The 22,558-nt window shown below is 45.1% G+C and overlaps 1 protein-coding gene across 4 annotated transcripts in view; it reads left to right on the top strand.

Moving 5' to 3' along the window:
- LPIN1 (lipin 1) overlaps window positions 1-22,558 on the top strand; it is a 135,191-nt gene that overhangs the window by 10,360 nt on the left and 102,273 nt on the right. The window contains exon 1 of one of the 4 annotated variants that reach the window (XM_075923487.1): window positions 9,837-10,031. The exons of the other annotated variants lie outside the window; for them this stretch is intronic. Within the exon in view, the coding sequence (XP_075779602.1) occupies window positions 10,023-10,031 (9 nt within the window). The 5' untranslated portion in view covers window positions 9,837-10,022. Of the gene's footprint in view, window positions 1-9,836; window positions 10,032-22,558 lie in introns of those variants that run through there. 4 annotated transcript variants of the gene reach the window in all.

Genomic DNA, 22,558 nt, shown 5'->3' with positions numbered 1-22,558 from the left:
AGGGATGTTAAATTTTATTACATTATGGTCACTATTTTAAAGTGGTCCAGTTATATTTACCTCTTGAACCAGATCCTAAGCTCCACTTCAGACTAACTCAAGAATAGCCTCTTCCCTTGTGGGTTCCAGAACCAGCTGCTCTAAGAAGCAGTCATTTAAGATATCAAGAAATTTTATCTCTGCATCCCGTCCTGAAGTGACGTGTACCCAGTTGATATGGGGATAGTTGAACCCTCCCCCCCCACTATTATTAAGTTTTTAAATTTGATAGCCTCTCTAATCTCCCTTAGAATTTCATAGTCACTGTCACTGTCCTAATCAGGTGGTCGTTAATATATCCCTAAAGCTATATTCTTATTATTGGAGCATGGAGTTACTATCCATAGAGATTCAATGGAACTTTTTGGATCATTTAAGATTTTTACTTCATTTGATTCTACATTTTCTTTCACATATAGTGCCACTCCCCCACCGGCATGACCTGCTCTGTCCTGCCAATATGTGTTGTACCCTGGTATGACTGTGTCCCATTGATTGTCCTGATTTCACCAAGTTTCTGTGATGTCTGTTATATCAATATCCTCCTTTAAAACTAGGCACTCCAGTTCACCCATTGTACTATTTAGACTTCTAGCATTTGCATATAAGCACTTTAATAAATTGTCACTATTTATCTGTCTGCCATTTCCTGATGTGTTAGACTCTTTTTCATTTGACTGTGTCTCATTTGATCTGACCTATACTTCCATCCTCTCCTCCTGACTAGAACATAGAGCATCTCTATTAATAGAACCTCCCCTAATAGATGTCTCTGTCCGATCCATGTAATCCTCCACACTTGTCAGCTTTTCTCCCAGTCCTTAGTTTAAAAACTGCTCTATGACCTTTTTAATGTTAAGTGCCAGCAGTTTGGTTCCATTTTGATTTAGGTGGAGGCCATCCTTCTTGTATAGGCTTCCTCTATCCCAAAAGTTTCCCCAGTTCCTAATAAATCTAAACTTCTCCTCTCTACACCATCATCTCATCCACACATTGAGACGCCGAAGCTCTGCCTGCCTACCTGGCCCTGAGCATGGAATTGGAAGCATTTCAGAGAATGCTGCCATAGAGGTCCTGGATTTCAATCTCTTTCCTAGCAGCCTAAATTTGGCCTCCAGAACCTCTTTGCTACCCTTCCCTATGTCATTGGTACCTACATGTACCACGACCACCGGCTTCTCCCCAGCACTACATATAAGATTATCTAGATCAGTGTTTCTGAAAGTGTACTGCGGAAACACTTTCAGAAACACTTTAACTGGCTGCCCTGGTTTGTTTATTTACCAGCGCCGCGGCCATGGAGCCTTGTGACTCCCATTGGCTCTGTTTCGTCCTTTGCAGCCAAGGGGAGCCACAGGAAGTGGCGTGGGCTGGGCTACCGCTTCCCGTGGCTCCCCTTGTCTGCAAAGGACGAAACGGGGAGGCCAGTTAAAGTGTTTCTGAAAGTGTTTCCGCAGTACACTGTCAGAAACACTGATCTAGATGTCTCGAGAGATCCGCAACCTTCACACCAGGCAGGCAAGTCATCATATAATTTTCTCGGTCATCACAAACCCAGCTATCTATGTTTCTAATTATCTAATCCCCCATTACAAACATCTGCCTTTTCCTAATGAGTGGCGTTCCCTCCCACGGAGATGTATCCTCAGTGTGAGAGGATACTATAACATCCTCTGGAAGGAGGGTCCCACCTATGGGATCATTTCCCTCTGCTCCAGTTGATTGGTCTCCTTCCCTGAGCCTTTCATCCTCCTTAACAGCACAGGGGTATCTGACTGGAGGTGGGACAGCTCTACAGTCCTGGAAAGCCTCATCAACATACTTCTCTGCCTCCCTTAGCTCTTCCAGTTCAGCCACCCTGGCCTCCAAAGCCCATACATGGTCTCTGAGGGCCAGGAGCTACTTGTACCGAATGCACACATACGCCACCTGCCCACGGGGCAGGTAATATACATGCTACACTGAGTACAATAAACAGGATAGCCTCTCTCTGCTGCTGGGCTTCTGCCTGCATTCTCTCCTACAGCTACTTAGGTTATTGATAGGGGTTTTGTTTAAATCAGGAAGTTTTGTTTTTAGTTTAGTTTAAAAGTTTTAAAGAATGGCAAGTGTACCTCACCCCCTTCCCGCTGCCTCTCGAAACTCCCTGTTTGCTGCCCCTGTTTGCAAAGTTCCCTGGTTGCTTAATCATGGGCTTTATAAAGCCCTGGCCTTCCAGATAGCCCCACCCCCTGGGTAAGGCTCGACCAGAGTCTAGATTTCAAATCCTCATTAAGAAGCTCACAGCTTCCAGCTGCCGGCCACAGCACATGGCCCTTCAAACAAACAGCTCAGCACTTGAATCTCCAAACAAACAGACAGACACAAGCTCAACACACAGTTTCTTTCAGGCAACTAGCAAGTAACCCCCAAACACAAATATACACTGCAGACAGCTCCTTATCTCGAGGGTCCTGTATTGGCTCCTCCTTCACCTGGAGAACTCTCTCTCAAAACTCCCTGTTAGCTCCCCCTGCTCGCAAAACTCCCTGGTCATAAGTGGCATATGCCACAAGTTTTGCAAGATGACTGCATTGTATTTCCTCAGGCTGTATTCCAATCTAGGCTGAAATAGTTCAGTATAGCTAAACCGCATCTAAATATTCATGGAGATATATATATATTGGTTAAATGTGTAGTAAATGGCCACAGAACTTGCAGGAAGTAGAAGGCAGATTTGTAGTTACAAAAGGTTCAATCTCTGGAGGTTCCTAGGAACCTAAATCTGATTTTTAAGCATCACTGTGATCCCCAAAATCCTGACTAACTCTATAGGCCCCACTCAGCCCCTGTATTTTTGCCTCTGAGCACATGTCCAGCAACCCCAATGTAGATGCCTGGACACCTATTTCCTGCCTAGGCCCCAGAGCGATCCACAAACCAGGGAAATAGGCATGCAGTGGCCTAAATCGCATGAGGGGCTTGACTCACTAGGCAGTTGAGCCCCTCAGGAGAACTCACACTAAACACTAGGGCTGTGTCTACATTGGCACCCTTTTCAGGAAAAGGGATTCTAATGAGACAAGTTGGAATTGCAAATGCCGCGGGGGATTTAAATATCCCCCGCGGCATTTGCATGAACATGGCTGCCGCTTTTTTCCGGCTCGGGGCTTTGCTGGAGAAAAGCGCCAGTCTAGACGGGATCTTTCGGAAAATAAAGCCTTTTCCGGAAGATCTCTTATTCCTCTTAAAATCAGGAATAAGGGATCTTCCGGAAAAGGCTTTATTTTCCGAAAGATCCCGTCTAGACTGGCGCTTTCCTCCAGCAAAGCCCCGAGCCGGAAAAAAGCTGAAGCCATGTTCATGAAAATGCCGTGGGGGATATTTAAATCCCCCACGGCATTTGCAATTCCGACTGGTCTCATTAGCATCCCTTTTCTGGAAAAGAATGCCAATGTAGACACAGGCTAGATGGGGATGAAGGGAGTTAGTGGTTAGGACCCTCATCCAAGCTGTGGGAGACGCTGGTTAATTTCCTCCCTTCTGAGGGAACAGGGATCTGCCATCTCTCAGCCAAGCCCAGGTCTTATGCATCCCTCTCTATGAGAGGGGAGAAGCTTAGGATACACCCCTCTGGTCAGCATTTCCCATGGGCTGATTAGGTGGCTCCCCCGGCATACTGTCTTTGTGGTCGCAATTGGAGGTATCTATCTCTCCCCATTCATTCTGTAGGAGCCTAAGCGTCACACTCAGGCTCTGCAGATCTCAGTGGTGTCCCTGCAGTTTTCTAGGGCCTAAAAGTTAGGTCCTGGGACAAAATGCTCAAGAAAAGCACCCTTTCTGTCAATAGCACAGGCTGTGTTCCTGTGCACCAGCATTTGTATGCACTTGGCACCAGAAGCCAAAAATCTGAACTACAGATATGAAATCACCCATACCACCAACAAAAATCTTGTATTCATAATTGGGATGGAAATTATCACATGACTGATGCTAGACTGATGGGAGTAGAGACTAAAATCTTCTATCCACAGGATGGCTGGAATGTGGGCAATGACCGTATAAGGTTCCGAGGTTAGTTAATCTCTACACCCAGGCAAGAACTAGCCTCGTGTCTGTTTTATTCCAGATTTCTATAATATACCTATTGCCATTGCATCTGAACACTTGTTGAAATTGCCCACAAGGGTTTTGGGCTGTGTCTACATGGGGAAGCTATTGAGACTTGTGCTAGGGTGTGAATGTAAGGCTATTCTGGATATTCTTATTCTGCACTAACAGTGTCCACACATGGAGCCAGTTTGAAATAGCTATGCAGCTAATAGCTATTTTGGACTACTTCCCTTTGTAAACAATCCCTTCATGCCAGTTGGTGGCATCTTCTGTGACGAGGGCACCTGTCCTTTGCAGGTTACCACATCTCTCTCACTCCAATAGACAGCCAGTACACTATAACCAGATTACTGATCTGCTTTGTTTTTTAACCTGTGACCTAAATAAGTTCTTTGTCCATGACGGCCTCATTTTTTCTAAGTATGAAGATAAATCAACTTTGTTTACATAAACAAAACATACTTATCTGCTCATTCTCCCTGATGCTACAGTAAGATGGCCTTGCTGAGTTTCACTCACCAGAGGTGAACCAGTAAAATTTATAGACAAATTTTACTTGTTAGGAGCCAAACTTTCATTTTCAAAAGTGCCTAAAGCACTTAAGCTACTAAATTACATAGGCACTTTTGTAAATGTTACCCAAGGTGTCTGCCCTACTCTAAATAAATGAACAAATAGGAAAATGGAAAGCAATTAAACAGTGCCTGAACCTGTACTGTACAGACTTTATGGTTTGTGTTTTTTTACTTTATGTCTCTCACCATAACTTCAAAGAGACAGAGACAGAGAGAAAGAGAGAGAGAGTTTTATTGGTATGGTGGAAGAAATAACTTTTAAGGAAAAATTGCAACAGGGTAGGTGTGGAGACCTGCTAGACTAGATGGTGCCAGGTACAGGGGGCTAAGTGAAACTGAAGAAAAGAGGGTGTGAGGGAGAAGGAAATTAGATAATTAATCAGATGGCTTGTGGAGAACAAAAGGGTTGAGAAAGATGTAGAAAGAGATGAGAGCATAGAGAGGGTCAGGATCTGGGTTATGCAGAGCTTTGGCTGAGGGCAAGGACAAGGAAAAATTTTAGGCATGGGCTCGTAAGTTTTTCTCACAATCTTGAAAGGCTACAGTAAGAATATTCTGTTCATATACTGAAGTGCAGGATGTGTATATAGTTTAAGGACTTTCACTCCTGGCTTTTGCCCTCTACCTTTTGGTATGTTTAAAACAAGAGATAGAACCAATTAGCCCGTGACCGCCTAGATCAGGAGTGGGCAATATTTTTTGGTGGGGAGCCACTCCAAGATTTTGGTAAGTGGTCAAGGGCTGCACTTTTCTGTGGAAGGGGTGGAGGCTGGATACAGAAGGGTTCACAGGTAAGGAGCTGGGATGCAGGAGATGGTGTGGGGTCTGAGAGGATGTTTGAGTGAAGGAAGGGATTGTGACCTGGGGCAAGGGAATGGGGTGCAGAGTCTGGGAGCATGCTTGGGTGCAGGAGAGGATTCTAGCCTGGAGGAAGGAGTACAGAGTCTGGGAGGGAGTTGTGACCTGGGCAGGGGTGGGCAGAGGGTTTGGATGGTGACCTGGGTGAAGGGAGTTGGGGTGCGGGAGATACAGGGGTACCAGAGGCAGGATATGGCTAGGAGGTGCTTACCTAAGGCCTACTGCAGCCTCACACCACTTGAAAATACAGGCTGTTCCCGCCATGTGGCTCTCAAGTCTGGGTGGGGGAAGAGGCTTACGCTGCCCCTGTCTCCCAGGTCAATCTCTCAGCTCTGATCGGCTGGCTATTTCCAGCCAATAGGAGCTGAGAGATTGGCTGGGGTCAGTTTTTATTGGCTAATTATTTCTGGGCAATAGGAGCTAAGGATTGGGCTGGGGGCGGGAAGATCACACAAAGCTTCCCTCTTCCCTGCAGAACAGAGAAACATAGGAACTGCACTTTAAACCGCAGCAGCTGTTGGCGAGTTGGATCCGGCCCCCCCAGACTGTATTTTGCCCATCCCTGTCCTAGATACAATTTACTAAATGAGAAGGAGAGAATGACATAAAAGCAGCCAGTTATAATTCTTTTTCTTTATCCCATTTTACTACTTTATTTGTTTCATGTGCAGATAGTGAACTGACATCTAGTCAGTGATTTGTGAAGTGCGTAGGGATGCGTACTGGGAAGCCACATAAAGGTCTTGAATCTTCTGGGCTGAGGGAGAGGAAACTCTATAAAATATATAGCAAATGAAGACACCAGCTGTAGGAAAATGAATTGCCTGGCTGAGAAGTAATCAAACACTTGAACAGGAAAATAGATAGCGGAGAGGTGATGGAAATGTACAAGGTTTCTTTTAACAAATAAATCACTGTAATTCTGCAATCATCTTGCAGATAAAGAAAGTGTTTTACAAGGCACTGAATGTCATGAGTTCTTTCAGGGACACACACACATCCTGGTCAGTTTCTGAAACAGGGTGTGTACAGTTGCTACATTTGAGAGTTCTGCTCAAAACGAAATGTTAAAGGCCTAGATGCATAAAAGGTATTTTGATAGCAACAACCAGTCTCAGAAATGAATTACCTACAACAGTGGTCTCCAACCTTTTTAAGCATGAGATCACTTTTTGAATTTAAGTGCAATCGAAGATGTACCTCAAACCCAAATACTCGTGCCCCACCTCCTTTGTGCCCCTTCTCTGAGGTCCCGTCCCTGCTTACTCCATCCTCCTTCACTTTCACCATGCTGGGGCTGATGGTTGGGGTGCAGACTCTGATCTTGGATTAAGGGATCTGGAATAAGGGAGAGGCTCTGAGCCGAGCTTGGGGCAGGCAGTTAGGATGCAGGAGGGATTCTAGGTGCAGGCTCTGGGAGGGTGTTGGGATGCAGGGGTGCGTGGGGCTGGGGCAGGAGCTTGCGGTGCAGGAGGGGGTTCATGACTGGGGCAGGGTTTCAGGATGTGGCTGCCGGCTGGGCCCTGCTGACCTCAGGTGGCTCCTGGGTGGTGGTGCAGTGGGGCTATGTAGGCTTCCCACTGCCCTGGCCCTGCATCGCTCCCAAAAGCAGCCAACAAACCCCCTCCATCCCAAGCCCTGTTGAGTCCCCTCTCTGCTCTGTGGAGATGGGATACAGAGTGGGGGGGGGCAACCTGACATTGGCTCTCTCCTCTCCCTCCCCTACCCAGCAAGCAGGAGGCTCCTGAAGGGTCAGCTCCAAGGCAGAGGGCAGGAGCTGCACAGCAGTGCGGGGAGAGGCAGCTGAAGTGCTGGCACTTGATAGCTTCTTGGCCAAACCAGTCAGGATCACCTCTCAGAGGCTCCAAGATCTATCAGTAGATCCCGGTCTACTGGTTGGTGACCACTGACCTACAACTTTCGTGAAGATTGACAGTACAAAATTTGTGGGGGCAGGTGTGAAGGAAATATACTTAGAGCCGTTTCTCCTGGATTTAATGCAACCAGTGTGCATATTTTTGGAAACTGAAGCTTGTCAATTCCATTTCCTAGGCAATACCTATTGAGCTAAAGGAGAACTTTTCCCATGGTCACTGAGTGTCAGGTTATTATAGTCTCTGGGGCTGGGCACTGGAGGTAAATTTCATCATTAGCAATAAATGAGTGCATCACAAATGCTTGTGACAAGCACATTCTCATGCCTCTGTGAGAAAGGCAAGGAAGTATTTTATAAGATGCATTTATTTAGATATTTACATAGACACTTGTTATCGGGGAAGCTTTGAAGCCTGATGTTTTAATCAGTGTAGAATACCAACATTTTTCACTGGACTTTAGTGTCTTTTCCACTTTGCAATAAATGCAATGATATTTACTGATGGGCACTGGATTTGGCTTTTACAGAAATACACATAGATCTGTCCTCTGCCTCTAATGTCTTATACTCCACGTGAAAGACACCTAGAAAATGAAAAGAAGAGGCAGGGGATGGAGGGATGAAGGGCAGGACTGGACATGCTCCTCCTGAGAAGCACATCTGGTACCACTGTCAATTTTTTCCTGGGTACTTTTCTCCCACATTTTCTCCCACAGTGACACTTCCTTTTTTATCTGGATTGTAATGTTATTTCTTGGAGACACACAATGAACTTGTCACTGAGCTGGGACAGCAACAGTGACTTGTAGCACCACTAATAATTTAATATTACTTCATGTAGTTATTGGTTTATTTTGTAAAACTCTATTCAAGAATTAATCTAATCCCAATCCAGTAAGCAGTAATTGTCAGAAGGAAAGAGAATTTGCTGTAAATATATCTGTTTATTCCTCTGATTTATGAAAGCACTGTAAAATATAAACCAAGCAGAGATTTCAGATTATTTTCTTCCCTTCTATTTTAGAATCAGATGTAGGGCTGGCAAGGACCTAGATAGTCATCTGGGCTAGTCCTGCTTCACTGCAGGACTAAGTATTATCTACACCATCCCCGAGAGATATTTTGTTTTCTCTTTGTTTCCCATTCCTCTCTAACAAATTGTTGGGCTGATCTCAGATTCCCAACACAAACCATCAAATCAATATGAGTTGTGTGTGTAAAGAAACAGGAGCTAGTTGCTAAATAGCCTCACTGCCAATACCTCAACTCAGTATGATTACTGGCAAAATGCCACTCATATTATCTCGCTATTAAAGATTTTGGCTGGCATAAACATTTCATATGTAACCCCCAAGGAGATTGCTTGGATTCCCGGGGCCTTGTCTGTTGGCAACTCAGGGAGAGTCACTCTGAGTTTGCCTTGGCTCCCCCTCCCTACCAGGGCCAGAGTCTGCCAGGCAACCCATGGGGAGTGAGATGCCCCTCCCAGGGGGAAGGAGAGACCATTGTTGAGGGGAGTCTGGAGCCAGCCCAGGGAAAGGGGAGGACTGACTGTGTGGGAGCTAGTGTTGCATAAATTGCAAGGTTTCGTCCCCTTGGAGGCTAGTCTGATTTACCCCAAGAAGAGAGTCACACTTTCAGGCTGGGTCCAACTCAAGTTTATTGGTTGCAACCAAGGTACGGCTAAGGAACTCAATGTTCAAATCAGAGCCGACGACCAACATCTCATAGGCAGGGGTTTTTATAGGGTTCACATCTTTCCTGGTTTAGGTGCCTTAACATGATAGGTTACTTCATCTTTGACATTTAGCATTCCTATAGGTCAGGTTAATTTTCCAAATGAGGTTAAATACAGTGCCTACTTGCTGAACAATGGGCAAGCCATACTTCCCTTTTTCCTTTCCTGCTTGAGCCGGTCACAAGTTTAAAGGATGTGGAATCTATCCATATCTGTACTTAACAGAAGACTGGTTTCACTTCCCCTCGTCTCCTTATTATAAGTTATTACCTGTGACAGGCCTTGTCCTTTGTCATGTCTTACTCCTATACAAATAGCAAATATATCTAAGCATTAGCAATGTATGTATATTGTACGTGCCCCTCATAGGGGAATCAATGGCTCCGGGGGATTTGACTTCCCTTTTACACATCACTAGTAAGCCCCAGGCCTGCATGCAAGGTTCCCCCTGAGAACTAGCCTCTAGGAACCTGAAGGCAGGATCCCTCAGCCTGGTTTATGTCTCCACTGTTGATTCCCAGTTGTGGAGTTTGCTGGGAGGCTTCCCCAGCCAGGCTGAGTTGGCTCTCCAGCTCCCTGGGTGAGACAGTCAACACATGGTCAGCTCAGCTCTAGCAGCAAGTTCAGGGCTGCTGCCTGCTGTGTGGGTCTGAATGCTGGGCTGGGAGGCTGTAGTTTTGAATTTTGGTGCAGTTGTGTGGTCTGCATCTTGAGCCCTGCACCCCTTCGCGGTGAGGGGAAATTCTGGGACCGAAGCAGCCTGGTTCCTGCTTGAAGAGGACCCCGTGAGAAGAGAGCAGCCCCTCTGCAGAGACTGAGTCATCTCTCAACCTGAGGCTCATTCATGGAGTGTGTGAGTGCACCAATTTTTAGTTAGTAAGTCAGGGAATTTGTTTGGGGATTTTATTACCTGCAGCATATTAAACTGTGGAGGGATTTACTGCCTTCTCCCATTTGTGAGTCCTTTGGGCTGTACTGGACCTAGTCAGCTCCACTGCTAAACCATTGCAGAGAAGGATTGTGTGGTCAACAGTCATCAAGGGCCCCAACAAAGTATGCGTACCAACGGGACACTAACCTCACAGTTGCTGGGCACCGGTGACCCTAAAAATAGTGTTTTACCCTGTTCTGTTATAATTGTCTCCTGTTTAATATAATTATGTTTATTATAGTGTATGCGTTTGTGTTATTTTCTGGGAGTATCCAACTATCTGGCAAATATGTGGGGATTATCCTGGGCTAGAATTTTCCTCCCAAGCTGCCCTGGTGACCCTGCCAGGAAGGAGTGAGGGGGGTGGAGGCACCGCCAAGTACATCAATCAGAAAGAATAAAATTGAGTGGGTGGCGGGATCCAGAAGAACCCAGACCTATCCATCCAAACCTGAAAGGAGATTGGCTTTAAAAGAAGGTAACCAGGTGGGGAGGGGGCGCTACACATATAAGATGGTATAGTTAAAATTATCTGTGATCTGAATGATTTGAGCCCAGTGCTTCATGCGCTTAAACCTCTCTATTCTAGTTCAGCATATGAGGTTCTGTACATCTGGGTCTCCGAGTGCAACTTTGCTACCTGACTTAAAGAGTGCCTGTAAAGGTAGTCATCTGCTCATTAATTACAAACCATTTTTCTATTATTTCTCCAAAAGCAATGCTAAGTTTGTAGAGTCACAGCTGTGATTTATTGATTTAGGAACTGAGCGTTTTTTGCTCAGCACATACTGTGACCGAGGGACCTGTTATGTGCACTAGTCTAAGCAAAGAAGCTAGGATGCCTCACAGGATATGTGCACTGCTTTCTAAGAAGTGTAACTGCAGCATGCATGGATGCATATGAATGAGCTTTAATCTAGCTAGTTCCTATACTGATAGTAGTGAGGCTGCGGCAGCATTGACTTCCGTGACACTAGACTCCTGGGTCCCAAGAGATTTACACAGTCCCTGCTGCTGGCTTCACTATAGCTAGCTCAGGTCTATGTATGCTGCAAGCATCTCCATTCCCTGCATTGCAGTGTAGATACAGTATTGTTTATTCATGAAGAATAAACAAAAATCAAAGGAGAGAACAAGCCAAATGATAGAGACTGGTCCAGCAGAACTTAACTCATGTGAGTAATTGCCACAAAATCACTCAGACTCATCATGTGAATAATGACTACTTTTAGGGGTATGATTTTTGCAGGATTTGACCTTTTTTTTTGTCTATACTGTATTATTGTTTTACTCTTTCTTGTCTTTTCCTCATTGGCAACATCAACCTGGCATGTAAAGCCTTTGAGTTAAATGGTAGATGTACATATAATATTTGATGCACAAACTAAGCATGAGATTTTAATATTTTGTTTTCAGTAATGATCCAATTTAATGACTCATAGACTCATAGACTTTAAGGTCAGAAGGGACCATTATGATCATCTAGTCTGACCCTCTGCACAGTGCAGGCCACAGAATCTCACCCACCCCTCCCAGAATAATCCTCTCACTTATATCTCAGATATTGAAGCCTTCAAATACTTTGAAGACCCCAAGATGCAGAGAATCCTCTAGCTGTGAAAACCAGATAGAATTTTTATATGAATTCATTTTCACTGTAAACAAGCAGCTTTCAAACTGTGGTCCATTTTCCCCTTCCCTTCTTTCAAAGAGGTCTACACTTCTATTTGAGATTGTCCACAAATGAAAAAAGCTGAAAACAACTGATCTAAACTGGTTCTATGGTAGAATTTAAAATAGGTTTTATTTTTTACATTTTCAAAATGGCTTTCAGGCAAAAATAAATGTAGGTTGCAAATCTCTGAAATCTGGAATGTTTTATATAAAACGATTCACAAAAAAAATCACAAAATGGCTTGGAAATCAAGAATATTGTTAGATAAAATTCCATATGCATTGTTACAACTTTTTACAATACTCTTTTGATAAACCAAGTCTCTAAAGCTTGAGAGAGCTGAAACAAAGGCGACCTCCAGTGGTTACATGTGTTATTTCTGGCTGGTGTCAGTTCCTCTTTTTGTCTGTTAATAGAATGGTTTTAACCCTTATTAATTTGCAGGCCCCCTATGAAATTTTGAATGAAGGAGGTGCAGACTCCATTGGAAACTTTAAACACAATCTGTGGACCCTCCCAGGGGTCAGCGGATCACAGAATAGAATCCCACTTATGTTTTGGTTATATGAGTGTTTTCTTTCCTAGTAAAAACACCTTAAGTACTAAACAGTCTTGAAAAGTGTAAATATCAGTGTTTGAATATAACAGATGTAGAGCTTCCACACTTGAGCTTTGACCCTCCTAAATGACTTATGGGGCCAGACCCTTGACCTGATACAGACCCACACTGAAATCAGTGAAGCTCTGCACAGATGCTAGAGACCCCACACACTGCTCTCTTGGCAGGATTGGGGCCTAGTCGGCTAACTCTTTATAGTAAAAACTAGGTAAGTAGCAAGTTGCAAGCTGCTGCAGTTTGTGAAATATCCTATTAAGTAGTAATTTCTAAGACATTATGCTTCTAATGGTGAATTCACACACACAAACTCAAACTGCAATAGTGAAAATTTTGTCAAAACAATAATAAAACTATGCAATGAATGAATTACCACTTCTCCTGCCTCCTCCTATATATTTAATTGATTAATACCTTATTTATTACTAATCATGGGGAAATTCTCTGCCAGAACCTATAATCACTTAGGATCAGATTTTTAAAGGTCTGTAGACAACTAAATATGTAAAATCCAATGGGATTTTCAAATAATCTAAGCAGGTGGATCAACTAAACTATTCATTTCAATTGGCATTAGCTGCCTAAATACCTTTGTGAAACCCAGCTACGGGTCTTCAAAAGTCTGTCCCTTAGGGTATGTCTACACAGCAAAGTTATTTCGAAATAACATCCCTTATTTCAAAATAACTTTCCTAGTGTCTACACAGCCAAACCGCTATTTCGAAATTAATTCGAAATAGCAGAGCGCTAATTTTGAATTTGGTAAACCTCATTTTACGAGGAATAATGCTAAATTTGAAATAGCTATTTCGAAATAAGTGCTGTGTAGACACTTATTCTGAAATAGGGGGCCTCCAGCCTTTCCAGGGTGCCCTGGTAGCCACTGCAGCCTCAACCAAGAACACTCCTCTCCCTCCCCGGAGCCCTTAAAGGCATTGACTCTGGCCACAGCGCATGTGCCAGCTTCAAGCCTGCCAGCCCAGAGCCAGCAGTCACTGCCACTGACCCAGTGGCCCCAAAACATAAGCCAGCAAGCCACTGGCAGCCAACACTCTACCGCTCCCCAGGAGCAGTCTGCTAGCTCCCAGGAGCCTGCTGGGGCCTGGAGAAGGCAGGCGCCTTCCTGGTCCAGGGTGGAGATCATGAACCTTATTCAGGTTTGGGGGGGATGCCCCCAGTGTCCATGATCTCTGCACAAGATGGAGGAATGCAGCCGTCTATGGCAGGATAGCTGCCAGCCTGGCCACCAAAGGTCACATGCGAACTCAGGAGCAGGTTCGCATGAAAATCAAATTGGTCTGGCGAGACCTCCAACCCTGAGCCCTGAGCTTCCTCTTGCTTTCCCCTTCTAGCTCCCTCCTCCCAGGTTTCACCCTCTCTTCTCCCCTCTCCCGCCTCCTTTCCCCAGTCTCACCAGAGTTTCATTTCCTCCCCCCAGTTTTGTTAAATAAAGAGAGTTTGTGTTCATGAAAATACGTGTATTGTATTTTACATAAGGAAGGGGGGTTAGGGAGGGGTAAGCGGAAGGACGTGAGGGAGGAATGAGGCACAAGCCTCCAGTGGGGCAGACCAGGGAGGCTCTTAGTGCTCCTCAGGGTAGAAGCTCTCCCACAGGGTCTCCTGGATACTGACAGCCTCCCGATGGACCTCCCAGATGGCAGCCTGCAGAAAGTGCAGCCAGGCTCGCAGCAACGCGTCCAAGAGAAGCACCAGAGTGCCCAGGGGCCGCTCTGGCTCCATGTTGCAGAATGCTGTGGTGTCCCAAGTGAGGGCAACCAGAGCACACAGAGACAAAATGCTTAGCTGTCCCTCATTGAGGTAGACAAGCAAGCAGGGAAACCTGAGAACTGGCTGTCTGGGGGGGTCCCTTTAAGCACAGACCTCAGATAGCCTTGGGCAGCCTTGGGCAGCAGCAATAAGTCCTGACCTGGTGCCCTGCCCATACTAGTTCTGGACAGCCTTAAATGCGATTCAGAGTCCACTCAGTGTGGACGCACTATTTTGAAATAGCAAAATGCTATTTTGAAATACATTTTGTGTGTAGATGCATTATTTTGAAATAAATTATTTCTAAATAACACTGTAGTGTAGACATACCCTTAGTCTCTCCGTACAGCAATTTATTATACGTAAAACAGGATAGTAGCACTTCCATAAACCACACATGTGTTGTGCAGATAAATACATTAAAAAACTGTGAGGCGTTGAGATACAATAATGATGGGAGTCATAAGCAGCTAGACAGTGAAGGGCTCTCATTTCAAGTTAACTTCTGACTCACTCTTGTCCTGCCAACTTCTGCTTTGGAGTTGCCTTATCTTTGAAGATGCTTGATTGGCTATTTCCTGGAAAATCATTACTCATTGAACATCTTTGTTTGGACAAAGTATGGCTGAACATGTCAAAGTCCTTCTTCTAAAGATGTTCACATGTATGTGTATATTAAAGATGCCTTTCAGATACCACAGACCTGTAAATAATAGCAGTGTGGCCCAGTAGACACCATGTTGGACTGGCTCTCAGGAGACTTGAGTTGTATTCTGATTCAATCATTGGTAGAGCTTGGTCAGGTCAGTCACTGCTATTACCTCAGCCATCTATAAAATGGAAATAATAATGCTGCCCTCCTTTGTAAAGTGCTTTGAGATCTACTGATGCTAAGAGTTATATAAGAGATAGTGGTGATGTTTAAATATACTGTATATTGAAAAATAACTTCTATCAACCATGGAAAAGTATAAAAGATAGCATCAGGATAAAAGTAGCAGTAAGAGTAAAAGAGAAATTATTTTACTTTCAAATTCACTGCACACTACGCTTTTATCCAGCACTGACCATTTGCCCACACAAAGTTTGAAAGAAGCATAGAAGTGGGAGCTAAGTTTCTGTGAGATGGGTAATTCTTCTTATAATAGCTGACTTAGATTAGGAATTATTTGGTTAACAATGTACTGTTGTATTTTTCTTGTAATATTCAGTCATCTTCTTTCTGTTCCATAGAGAGAGATCAATTTCTATTGATATCAAATCTTATGATGTTTTTTGCTTGTTTGCACTTTCTGCCCACAGCATTACATTTTTGGAGTAAATAAGGAGCTTGACTGTGTAACATTACTCATGTGTGTCAATCCCATTGATTTCAACATTCTTCCTCTCGTGTGTGCTGGTTAGAGAGTGGGTGTATTGGACACATGTCAGTAGAGTAGGAGTTAGCAGAGGGAAAGCAGTCCCAGAGAATCTGAAGTACCAAAGCAAGGGAAGAAGGGGACAGGGTGTGATCTTTTTCTCACAGAATGGCCCAGTGGCATTGGGGGTGGGGTGGGGTGGGGTGGGGTGGGGGGGGAAGGTGATCTATTAATAGAAGTTTGGCTAACATATTGTAGCAATATTTAATGTCTGCAGGAACAAGACTGGATCCAGTTTCTAATTACTAGCTGATAACCTATCACCCATTGGGCAAGTGTTAACAAAGAAGGGGACAGTGCCAGGCACCAGAAAGATCCCAGGACCCTGTCCTCAAGTGTCATGCAGGTGTAGAGAGGCTTAGTGAGGAGTATTCGGGGGGGGGGGAGGGTGAGAGGGTTCTGGGTGGGACATTCTGGAGGTGGGTAGCTGACTCTGGATGCAGGGGAGGGGATCTGGATGCATGCAGGGGTTCATGGGGTGGCTTTGGTTGTGGAGGGATCTGGATGCACAGGGCTCAATGTGGGGAGTTCTGAGTGCAGGGGTAAATGGACTCTTCAGGGGGATCTGGGTACAGAGCATTTCACTGGGGGGTGTCCAGGAGCTGTAAGGTTGGGGTTGGTGGTCTGGGGATCTGAGTGCAGTTGGTTAGGGCTGAGTGGGGTGCAGGTTTAAGTGTTGGGGACTCAGTGGGAGTGGACCTGGGTGAAGGGGGATGTCTCAGCATAGGATCCAGGAGGCTAGGATTTGGTTAGATGGGGGAACAGCTGATCTTTTCCCCCCATCCTGCAGATGTAACGTGTTAGGGGCAGAGCCAGTGGCGATTTCTAGAGGTACGTCTGGCTTGGTCCCTGTTCTGGCTGCTCCATGCAGGGAAGTGTGCTTCTCCCCCCTCCTAGCTCAGCAGAGACAAGAAGTTGAGTCCAGTGCAGCACAGAAACCACTAGCTACAGTGTCCCTAGCTTTGGGAAGGGCCGGGGGGGAGGGCATAGCTTCCGCTCAGGTGCATGCCTGCACGGCCATGTACAAAAAATTCTTCCCCCGCCCACCTCCTCTGGAGAGCCCCGCAGCAGCACTCGTATGGCAGGTAGCTGCTCTGGTGGGCAGGGCTGGCTGAGATGGAGTAGTGAGGGAGCCACTGGAGTGGGAGGCCAGGACCTGCCATGGCCACGTGGTGGTGGGGGGAGACCTGGTCTGGTGGAGGAGGCTGGGGCCTGTTCTGGAGGCTGGGGTCGGGAACGGGACCTGCTGCATGGCAGGGTGTATGTGTCTGCTCCAGCAGCCAGGAACGGGCTATGCCGCATAGCCAGGGGAGGGCAGAGTCTGCTCCAGCAGTTGGGAATGGGACATGCCGCCTGGCGGAGGGGGATTCTGCTCCGGTGGCCAGGAATGTGTGTGTGTTCATAAATTGGGTGGCACACATCCAAACCACTGCACATGACCTCAATAATGGTGCACAAGCCAAAACTCACTCTGCTCCTGGCTGGGAAATCTTAGGGTGTGTCTAGACTACAGAGTTTTGTCGACAAAAGTGGACTTTTGTCGACAAAACTATACCTGCGTCTACACTACCGCTGAGTTCTGTCGACATAACGTCGACAGAACTTAGCAGTTTTGTCAACACTGGTAAACCTCATTTTACGAGGCATAACGCCTTTTGTCAACAGAGTTCTGTCAACAGAAGGTGTTATTGCATCTAGGGTTGTGTCTAGACTACAGGGTTTTGTCGACAAAGCAGCTTGCTTTGTCGACAGAACTGAATGTAGTGTAGACGCTCTTTGTCGACAGAAGCTTTGTCGACAGTATCTGTCGACAAAACTTCTGTCGACAAAAGCCTGTAGTCTAGACGTACCCTTAGAGGGAACACTGGCTGGAGGAAATCTGGGTGTGGAGAGGTGTGGCGTAGCAAGGGTGCTTGGGGTGGACTGGATGCATAGGAGTTGGGCAGACAGGGAGTGGCTCTGACCCAGAACCGGCTAGGGCAGCCCTTCCCAGTGATTTACCTCTCTCCCAGCTGCTCTGGGTGCCCAAAATGACATGCCTGCCCTGCTGCGGAGAGGTATGTGACCACTCGTGAAGCTTGTCTTTGCTTCCCCCTCAGAAAAGGGTGCAGCACACTGTTGCAGAATTCCCCCAGGAGTACTTTGTCTATGGCAGACTGTTAGTAATGTCCAGGCCCTCTCAGAGAATGACAGAGGCCTACGCCACTTTGAGTCTAGAGGCACCAGCCCCAGCCCCAGACGTATCTAACTTCTCATCCATAGGTTCATACTAAAACCAAAAGAATATATGAAAATGAACACTAGAGATATTTATTTATTAACAATTAAGTCATAATGCTACTAGCACATATATTAAAAATGAACTTTAATTGTGAGTTTTCACTGCAAACAATACTCTGCATTTTAGGAATGCTTTTCTGGCTTTGTTGTGTGCAAACTCGTTTATAATGAAAGAAAAATCTAATTTACATGCAACATCACTGTTAATGTTAAGCATTGCCAGCCCATTCAAATGCTCTTGTCCTATTGTAGAATGATGATAGTTCTTTACGTGTTTTACCAGGTTGAAGGTGCATTCACCTGAAGCCACTGATGCAGGGAGACTGACAAAAATATGTAATATAATCGTTATATTAGGAAATACAACTAAATTGACAGGCCAAGAGTGAATATTTCTTGAAGAAGTTCTTTTGGCTTGCAGTCCATTTTAAAGTTGGTGGAATGTATACGTTTCAGGAAGATGATCTTGAAATTTTGTTGTTGTACCTTTGTTGAAACTGTTCAGCCGCTGAATATAGATCTTCATCACTTAGTTCTCTAATTCCCAAAGGAATACCAAAAGGGTACACATTTGTTGCAGTGACTCAAATCGACATGTAAGACCAGATTTGATGGAGTCAATAATAACAAGAAAAACATTGCCTCAACAGTGCCTTCCTGCATCAGATTGAGTTGTTAGGCTGTGATTGGTGGAAAATTCACATGAAATGTCAATACCCTGTTACTGATTTGGACTCAGAAAGGATTGCGTCCCATTGATCATGAATCTTTTGACTATCTTTAAGAAGTCATTCAATATTATTCCTCTCAACATCTAACGTAACATTGCATGCTTTAATTACAAGATTCGTTTTGTAGATCATTTTTAGCAGCTTCAGCCACACGGATGACATGAAAGTGCATTCAAATTTGGATGTATACTTCTGAATTGACTTAAGCTCAATGAGATCCTGTGCTGTAAGAGTAAGGGTGTGTCTATACAGCAGGACTTAACTCAAAATAAGCTACACAAATTGAGCTATGTCAATTGTGTAGCTTATTTAAGCATAGCTTATTTTGAAATTGTGAGCATCTACACAGCACTTATTTCAAAACAGAGCACTCTTCTCCCAACTTCCCTTACTCCTTGTACAATGAGGATTACAGGATTCAGAGTAAGAAGTCCTTCAGCTCAACAGTATTTCGACATTATTTCAAAATAACTGTCTGCTGTGTTGTGGAGGCAGGAAAAGGGAATAAAGGAATTTGTGTGCAGCCATCTTGGTCTTGTTAACACGAGAGCAAGAGTCAGGCTAATTCTGTGGCCAGACAATGCGAGATCTGTAATTAGACGCTGCCTTTGCCTCTCACCTCCATACGGAGATAAGGATAGAATGCTGACTCTGGAAGGGACCTTGAGATAAGGAGCATCTGGGTGGAACTAAAATAACTTTGAAGTAGGAATAAGAGATCCTCCGGAAAAGGGCTTTATTCCGGAGGATCGCTTTTCCCCAAGCCGGAAAAAAGCGGCGGCCATGTTTATTTAAATCCCGTGGGGGATATTTAAATCCCCCGCAGATTTCCCTATTCCCAAGTTCAAAATTAGCATGCCCCTTCCGAAGAAGGGGCCAGTGTAGATGTAGCCACACATTTACAGTTCACCATATTACAATGCATAGAGTTTGCCTGCACCCCATTTACCAAGAAACACAGATTTCTCTGTATCAGTGACCTGTCCTCTTCACTATTTACCAATTTTGTCCTCAATTTTTTGTGACATTTACAAACTTGAGCAGTGATCTGCCAAAGGTCAGACAGGCCCTGATGCCTGCCTCACATGGCAGCTTGGGTCTAGAAAGAGCTATTCTCCCCTGCTTTCCCCAGCTGTTAGCCCCCGTGATCCGCTCTAAGGGTCTGATACAGTGGTTCTCAACTAATTTAATATCCAATACTACCTGTAAGACCCTTAGGATGTCACATGAGCTGCAGATTTCTGTTGATTGGCCACACATGGCGGGTGGGCTACAGGTTGAAAACCAAGACTATGATCCAACTTCTGTTAAAACACATAGGGCTCAACAGAGGTTTTTCATTATACAGTTGGGGAAATGGAAGGGAGTTGTGCTGGTGAAGCCAGTTCAACTGAAATCTGTTACCCATATATCCCTGGAGGGTTGGAGAAGCCAATGCAGTCATCCCTTGTACATTTCCCCACCCAGGGAATCCAAGATTTAGTCTAATCTGTCATTCGGATATGACTTATTGTTATAGTGACATTAACAGGAGCGTTGTGAGCAAGACACGAGAAGTCATTCTTCCACTCTACTCTACCCTGATTAGGCCTCAGTTGGGCTGTGTCTACACTGGCATGAATTTCCGGAAATGCTTAAAACAGAATAGTTTTTGTTATAAGTATTTCCAGAAAAGGAGCGTCTACATTGGCAGGCTGCTTTTCCGGAAAAGCCCTTTTTCCGGAAAAGCGTCCGTGGCCAATGTAGACGCACTTTTCTGGAAAATAGCCCCAAGCGTCATTTTCGCGATCGGGGCTTTTTTCCGGAAAAGACTACTGGGCTGTCTACACTGGCCCTTTTCCGGAACAGTGTTCCGGAATAAGGACTTATGCCCGAGCGGGAGCAGAATAGTTTTTCCGGAATAGCGGCTGATTTTGTACAGTAGAGCATCGTTGCTTTTCCGGAAATTCAAGGGCCAGTGTAGACAGCTCGCAGCTTATTCCGGAAAAGCGGCTGATTTTCCGGAATAAGTGGCCCAGTGTAGACACAGCCTTGGAGTATTGTGGCCAGTTCTAGGTACAACATTTCAAGAAAGATGTGGAGAAACTAGAGAAGGTCCAGAGAAGAGCAACAAAAATGATTAAAGGTCTAGAAAACTTGACTATCAGGGAAGACTGCAATAAATGGGCTTGTTTAGTTTAGGAAAGATAAGACTGAGAGGGGACATGATAGCAGTTTTCAAGCAAAAGGGTGTTAAAAGGAGCAGGGAGAAAAATTGTTCTCTTGTCCTCTGATGATAGGCAAAGAAGCAATTTGCAGCAAGGGAGGTTTAGGTTGGACATTAATAAAAACTTCCTAACTATCAGGGTGATTAAACACTGGAATAAATTGCCTAGGGATGTTGTGGAACCTCCATCCCTGGAGATGTTTAAGAGCAGGTTGGATAGATGTCTATCAGGGATAATCTAGATGATGCATGATGTTGTGAGGGCAAGGGACTGGACTCGATGACCTCTTGAAGTCCTTCCAGTTCTAGTGTTCTATAATTTTGTGGGATTTAGAATAAGACAGGCATATGCTCCTCAATTTCTTGTGTTTGTGCTCCCATCTGCTTAGAAAACCCAAGGAGAAACTCACTCCCATGCATCTACCCTTGTAAAATAACTTTTTATCGTTCGCCCATTTTATCAGTGTATATCTGATTTCTTGTCAATCATTTGCAGTGCTTATCAGCTTTAGTAATGGCCTGGTCCTAACCCTATCGTTCTGTCATGTTAGTCCTACTGGGCAGCTGGGGCTTCTCTTGGCATGGAGAAATCCATTTGCTGTGCTCTGGTGAACTCTGCCTGTATAATGGCCAAGGTTCACCAATATAACTGCTCAGAGGCTATTACAAGCCAGTGTAAGTTAAAGTCCACACTTTAACGAATGCCCTGGACTGAACCATCTCCTGATAGTCGTAGAAACTGGAGGGGCAGAAAGATGTAACTTTTTATCACCTTTCTTCCGCCTCCAAACTTGTGCTGCACTGTTTCAGGGCACATTTTGTTCTGGCCCAAACAGTTTAATGATGACCCTCTCCCTTTCCCCCCACCTTTCGTCAGCACCAGGGAATCTATTTTAACTTTCTGAAGCAGCATCATGTGCTACTAAAATGGTGCTGCCTGCCCAGACACTAACTAAATTAACTCATTAGGAAATCCTATTGCAACGCTCTTATGCATCAGTGCAGCAGTTTCCCTCTTTGAACTGATGATGTCAGTTTATACCTATTGAGAAACACAGCCACAACTTGCTCAGTAGAGTGGTTAGTTTTCTGTTTTTGAAGGTGACTTGTTTTTCTCATGTGAATCAGTCTGAGTGTAACCAGAACCCACCCCGTGCCAGTGAGCAAAAGTCACCTGATGGCTTCCCTGACTCACTGCAAGGGGGTAGTACATTCCAGGCACGAACACACGGGATCAAATAAACTTTTCAACTTCAGCACTCTACATATCTCAGAGGTCAGGCTACATACATGAATGACTGCCCAGTTCTTAGAACACCAGGGAGCCCTGAAGTTGGTTAATAAAACTGATGACTCTTGACTAGCAGCAGTTTTTTGTGTACTTGTACATCTTTCAATGTCAGTCTCTCTTCCTTTGACAGTGGGACTTAGAGGGGAGATCTAAGGACAGTCCTTTATGATTTGTTGTACAGGCAGTTCCCGACTTACGCGGATCCGACTTATGTCGGATCCGCATTTACGAACGGGGCTTTCTCGCCCCGGAGCTCACAGGCAGCGATCCGCCACCTCGACCTCCGGGGCGAGAAAAGCTGCTCCCGGTGCCCCTGGTCTGCTGGAGACGGTCCTCAGCAGACCAGGGGCACCGGGAGCGAAGCCCCAGCCGCGGCGCGGTCCCGCGCCTCTGAGGCTTTGCCAGCGCAAAAGGCAGAACTCGTGCAGGGCTGAGAAATGCAAAGGGAATATATTGCCAGGAAAA

Source organism: Pelodiscus sinensis, chromosome 3 (assembly GCF_049634645.1).
Source record: "Pelodiscus sinensis isolate JC-2024 chromosome 3, ASM4963464v1, whole genome shotgun sequence".
Lineage (NCBI taxonomy): Eukaryota > Metazoa > Chordata > Testudines > Trionychidae > Pelodiscus > Pelodiscus sinensis.
Note: the sequence above shows the minus strand (reverse complement) of the source record. Positions and strands in the feature narration are given on the sequence as shown.